The 6,006-nt window shown below is 60.2% G+C and overlaps 1 protein-coding gene across 1 annotated transcript; it reads left to right on the top strand.

The window, feature by feature from the left end:
* The first annotated feature begins 814 nt into the window (after positions 1-814).
* Positions 815-3,137, top strand: PNMA8B (PNMA family member 8B). The gene is given in 12 exon segments (XM_061140578.1): positions 815-971; positions 1,209-1,535; positions 1,538-1,638; positions 1,640-1,989; positions 2,132-2,329; positions 2,331-2,399; positions 2,401-2,518; positions 2,521-2,589; positions 2,591-2,644; positions 2,646-2,846; positions 2,848-3,049; positions 3,052-3,137. Coding segments are annotated over 12 exon segments (1,932 nt in total).
* The last annotated feature ends 2,869 nt before the right edge of the window (positions 3,138-6,006 follow it).

Here is a 6,006-nt window from a genome sequence, read left to right as displayed (position 1 = left end):
CTTTAACATCTGAGCCCCCAGTGAAGCCCAAGGATCCTGTGAGTAGGGTTAATGGTTATGGCCATTTCACAGAGGGGCAAACTGAGGTGTAGAGAAGCCCAGGAAACTTCCCAGAGTCATAGCGAGGGCAGCAGCAGAAGCCCAATGGCTGGGCCACAGCGCGTAATTTATGTAGAGTTGGGGTGAGGGCTAGCAAGGATGATGAAGGGGAAGTGTGTTCGGGGTAGCTATGACATTCACCCATCCCAGCCTGTGGACCAAGTCAGGATCAAGGTCTTTTCCGGAAGTGATGTCTAATCTCACTGCTGATCACACCCACACACGAACCATATCCAAAAACACACAGTTAATAGTATACCGGCTCCAGAAACATCCGTAAGAGCGAGGCCTCACTGAGCGAGGCCGGACCCCATCAGTGAGGGTTGTGGACCCTAAAGGGTGCCAGCACCTCGCAGCTGAGGCCTGTGTATCCTTACTGAAGCCGATTCCCACCGAGTGAGGCCCGAAAACTCTGAGCGTGGCTTGCACCTCAAGAGTGAATCCTCGTTCCACCGTGGGCGGCCAGAGGCCCTTGATCTAGGTCTCTGCAGCCTGAACGCCACCTGTACACGGTGGAGGGCTAGCAGCGTCTACCTCTGAAGGAGATCGCGGGTCTCCCTAACTGCTGTCTCGCCCCCTGTGAATATGGCCTTTGGAGGGGCTCATCACTGATGGTGATCCCAACCCCCAGAGTCTTCCTTTGCTTGGGCTGGTCTAGAGCTGGATCCCTTCAGACCCCAGCAACTGCGACCCAGGCTGCAGCCCTGGCGTTGCCATGGTGACGCGGCCCAGCTGGGAGCAGGGCAAGCCTGTGTGCGCAGGCGCAGGGCCGAGCAGCTGCCTCCCCGCAGAACTGCAGACTGAGCGAAGGGCGCACGGCCAGACGTGGCCGCGGCTGGGCGACGGGGACGCGCCTTTCCCAGCCGCTCTAGGTGCCAACCGCGCCGCCCTCCCCAGCACCTGACCCGGGCGCCGCCGTGTCACCCCGCCTCGGTCAGGCACAAAAGGCGGAGCGGAGGGGCCGGTGGCACCCCTGGATTTGCCACGCAAACTGCCTGTGGGTGCTAGGACTCCCATGAGAAGAGAGCCTCGGGAAGGGCCGCCGGGTCAGCCGCCCGGGAGCAGCAGGAGCCCGAACCTGGCCACGTTCACCTGAACCTGAACTCCAGGCCCTGCGGCGCTGTTCCAGGGTGGCATTTGCCTAGGGCCCCGCAGCCCATGTGCGCCTCGGGCTCCCTCCTGCCCCGCGATCAGCGCCAGAGGCGGCACCGTGGCCACGGGCCCTCCGGGGGGACTGATGCAGGGGGCTGGCCCTGGACGTACACGGGGCCTCCCAGAGAACGTGGAGCCGGCGGCCATCCAAGCCGTCCTGCAGCCGGTCTTCCTGCCCCAGGGCACGTTCGGGCTGAGGAGCGCCAGGGCCATGAGGGTCGAGAAGGCCAAGGCCACCGTGATGGAGTTTGTGGAGAAAATTAATCATGGCGCCATCCCCAGGCAGATCCGGGCAGGGATGGCGTCTGGAGGGTTCTGTGCAAGGAAAGCGCATGGGACACGAGGGTCCTGAGGCAGATGAGACGGTGGCTGCTATATGAACTTCTCCCCTCCCCGCGAGGCGGCAGTGGCCAGGGTCTCCGGAGACAGGTCCACCCCTCCCGCTTTGGAGACCCAGGCCCGCGGATAGGAGCCGGCGGTCAGGCAGGCTGACCTCGCTCCTGGTGCAGCCAAAGATGCTAGAACATCCGGTCATCGAGATCGCTGAAACGGAACCAGAGGCAGCAGATGGACCCAGAAGGGCAAGAAGAGGGACTGTGGAGGGCGGCCATCCACAGCGGGGAAGCGGGAGTCCGAAGACTCTTCTGAGGAGAGCCTGGGGCTCGTGATCCAGGAGATGGACCGGGAGGGCCTAAGCGGGGATGAGGGTCATAGCATGCTGCAGGCCGCTGAGGAGGAGTTAACTTAGGTAGTGGGCCCTCTAGAGCCAAGGAGATGAGGGGCAAGATCCTCCGTGAGTTCTTGGCCCTGGCAACGGTGACGGACAAAGCCAAGAAGAGGAAAGATTTCCCCTCACCCCCACTCCTCACCCCACACCCAGGGAGGGGTCGACTGATCGGCCATACTGGAGACACGTCGTGGGAGACACGTCGGATGAGGAGACCACGGACAAGGACGCCTCCCAAAGCGAGTCCCAGGAAAACGGGGATCAAGAAAATCCTGAGTTTGTGGCCATTGTGGCTTACACAGACCCCTCTGCCCAGGACGAGGTGTTGAAAATCGCTTCAGTGATGGAGTCGCTGGGCTGAAGGACAAGGAAGACAAGAGACCCTGCTCCAGGTCCTGTCTGTCATGGCCGAGGACACCTCCGAACCACGTGAAGGTGCAGGAGGCAGGCCGCCAGGTGGCCACCGAGGTCCTGAGGAAGGCCAACGACAGCACCTGCTGGAATGAGTGCGTCTCCACCAAGACTGAGCCCCAGACCCCCCCCCCCCAAAGGGGAAGAAGGCTCCCCGAGGCCCCCTGGGGAGCTGGGGGGATGAGGAGGAAGATGGGGGAGGGGCTCCTGGAGCTCGCGGCGCTCCCGGAGACCTAGGACGTGGCTGAGGTGATGGAGGGGAAAAAAGGAAAAGGTCTGGGAGGGCGGGAGGTTGATATTCTCCAAAGGCCACCTGGGGGAGGCCTTGGCGCTGCAGGCCGCCCGCGGGAACCGGTAGTCGGAGGAGGCTTAGGACACAGGCTCGGAGGAGGCTTTGGAGGGCGCGGAGAGCGAGGAGTCCGAGTCCGAGGACCCGGCGGCCAGGAAGCCCCTGGCCCAAGCGGGCCCGCACGGCCTGCAGGGCCCTGGGTCGAGCAGGCGGCGTCAGCTCCCGCCCCGTCAGGGACCCGCAAAGCCCGAGAGGAGGGGAGCGGCGGCCGAGGCTGGAGGGGCGCCGTCCCGAGACGAAAACCCAGGAGGAAGCGGCGGGAAGCAAGAGCAGGAAGGAGCGCGCGGGAGCCGGGACGCAGGCCGAGGCCGGCCCAGGGCTCAGCCGCCCGCGGGCTCCAAGTCGGCGCGTGGGAAGAAGACGGGTTGGGGCAGGAGGCTGCACCCCATGTGCAGCTAGGGCCGCCCCGAGGGGGCGAGGCTGCAGCTGCCGGTGCGGCCCCAGCTCGGCGCGCCCCCCGCCCTCCCCGCCGCGGAGGCGACTCCGGTCGAACCATGCACTCCCGGCTCTTCTCTGCCCGCCGCCCACCGCTCGCTCTTTGGTCCTTTCAGTCCCTGCTTTGCAGGTGGCGCGAGCGATCCTGATTCAAGAACAATGTAACGTGTAATGAGCGCCCGCGGAGGCAGCAGCCCCAGGTGATGGGACGGTCTCAGGGCCCACCCAGGCGGCTTGGCTTTGGGTCTCCCGGCTTAGCACAGGGGCGAGTGTGTCCGTGGACACCGGGCACCGGGGGAGCCCAGCAGTGCCGGGGCGTTCTTTCTTGTTCTCCATGGAGCCCCGATCCCGTCCAGACTCATGCTTCTGGCCAGCGTCTGTTCCTCATCCCAATCTGATGGGGGCTGGCCTGTGTGATGGAGGTTCCAGCCGAACAAGGAGAGTGTCAGGGTGCAGCTGAGCCAGGAGGCTGAACCTCCTGCTGGGGGAGGAGAGGATTCCAGGAAGAGAAGCCTGAGAGCCAGGGGGGTGTGCTCCTGGGGGAGGGGAGAAGAGCTGGGGGAGGGGAAGGGAGGGGTGGGGACCAGGGGACCAGGAGCAGGGAAGGAGGAGAAGGAGGAGAGGGAAAGACTCTGCCCAGCTGAAGTGCAGCTGGTACAAACGCACCAGTTTCTCAGCGCCAAGGCCTCCTGCTGGTGTCCACAGGCTGAATCTGTCACTCGATCTGCAGTGTTTTCAAACAATGGGACTTCTTTGCCACACTTTCAATTTGGGACAATTCACATACGGTGTGTTGGCTTTTCTCTGCAGTACCAAGCAGTGCAACTCCCACAGGTCTGTGGCTCCCCCTAGATGTCCCACCAGTTCTCCCCTACCCACCTCCCGTGGGGTGACAGTCCCCTGGGCGTTGGAGGGAAGGGGTGAGGCGGGAGGATGCCCGGTGGAAGCGCACTCAGGAGGCAGAACATCCTGTGCAAAAGCCCCAAGCCACGGTGGAGATTGGGGTTTATTTATGTGTAACCCTTGAGGCCTCGGGGTCCAGGATTCCCTGCTGGGCATAGGGGAGACCACGTCTCCAAACAGGCCACCTGCCTTCACAGGGTTGGCAGTCTATTACATTCCACGTGACTGGAGTTAATTGTGAACTCTGCCGAGGTCCTTGGAGTCGGAGCGTGCAGACATGCTGGGAGCGTGTCCCCTTCTCGGTCCTGGGACCACTAGGAGGAAGCTGTCCCGCCCCTCGGTTGGCTCAAACGGAGAGAGGGACGTCCTGAGATTCTCGGGAATGTCTTCTGGTCCTGGAACGGCCCGGAGGGAGAAGCCAGAAAGCGATAAGCCTTTCCCACTGTTAAGTTCTCTAAGATCTGGAGCCCACGAAGCCCCGCCCCACACAGCACGCTCCGCCCCCCTGAGAACTAGGCCTGCGGAGGAAGCGTCAACCCAGGCGAGCGCGGCCGTGGTCTATTTATCCACTAGGAGGCGCTCTAAGACCAATGGCTTAAATCATGCGCACAAGGAGCCTTCTTGGGGTCCACCGCTTTGAAGTTCCTCCTGTTTTCTCAACGCCAGGCAGCCCAAAACCGACTTTCCAGTAAAGCTGCAAAGTAAGGTCCTGAGATAAACTGCACCCACATCTCCTGGGAACTTCTTAGCAATACATATTCTCAGGCCCACCCCAGACTTACAGTCAGTTCAGTGGCTCAGTCGTGTCTGACTCTCTGTGACCCCATGAATCACATGCCAGGCCTCCCTGTCCATCACCAACTCCTGGAGTTTACTCAAACTCATGTCCATCGAGTCAGTGATGCCATCCAGCCATCTCATCCACTGTCGTCCCCTTCTCCTCCTGCCTCCAATCCCTCCCAGCATCAGGGTCTTTTCCAATGAGTCAACTCTTCACATGAGGTGGCCAAAGTATTGGAGTTTCAGCTTTAGCATCAGTCCTTCCAATGAACACCCAGGACTGATCTCCTTTAGGATGGACTGGTTGGATCTCCTTGCAGTCCAAGGGACTCTCAAGAGTCTTCTCCAACACCACAGTTCAAAAGCATCAATTTTTCGGCACTCAGCTTTCTTCACAGTCCAACTCTCACATTCATACATGACCACTGGAAAAACCATAGCCCTAACTAGAAGGACCTTTGTTGGCAAACTAATGGCTCTGTTTTTTAACGTGCTATCTAGGTTGGTCATAACTTTCCTTCCAAGGAGTAAGCGTCTTTTAATTTCATGGCTGCTATCACCATCCCCAGACCTACAGACCTACTGAATTATGTCTAAGAAGGCCAGGCCAGGACTGCAGCCTGTCAGGAGGACCCAGCTGGGCTTTAAACCTACCTCCAAGAATTTCCCTTTATCCCGCCTCTATTGAGGCTGGGGCATGGTTATTTGCTGTCTGCTTTCCCCGGGGTTAGGATGGGTTAGGGGACACAAGACAATACAGAGAGAAGTCCCCCAGCTCCCAGGGTTTGTAGCAACCCGATTATAAGTTCACTGTAGTAACTTGATACACTGCTCACTACCACACCACAATCCACTTCTTTGGCCTGTTCCTATTGCAATGATTTTTCTCGAATATATCCAGTGACCAAGCTGCCCCAGATTCTTGGCACGCACAGCCTGCTCTAGCAATTCACAGCTCTTGATGTGAAGGGCCCCTGAACCCACACTTTGGACATGTTTCCCAAATTATTCTTCTGTACACGGTAACCAAGAAGGGATGAAGCCTGTGAACTGCAGGACCTGGACCCACCAAGCCTGCAGAACCCAGGGGTGTGGGCATGGCAGGAAAAGTGACTTAAACACGGGTCAGCATCACGGAGGGTGGGAGTAA

This window comes from Dama dama, chromosome 4 (assembly GCF_033118175.1).
Source record: "Dama dama isolate Ldn47 chromosome 4, ASM3311817v1, whole genome shotgun sequence".
NCBI classification, from domain to species: domain Eukaryota; kingdom Metazoa; phylum Chordata; class Mammalia; order Artiodactyla; family Cervidae; genus Dama; species Dama dama.
The sequence above is the reverse complement of the archived record's forward strand: the minus strand, read 5'-3'. Positions and strand labels throughout refer to the sequence as shown.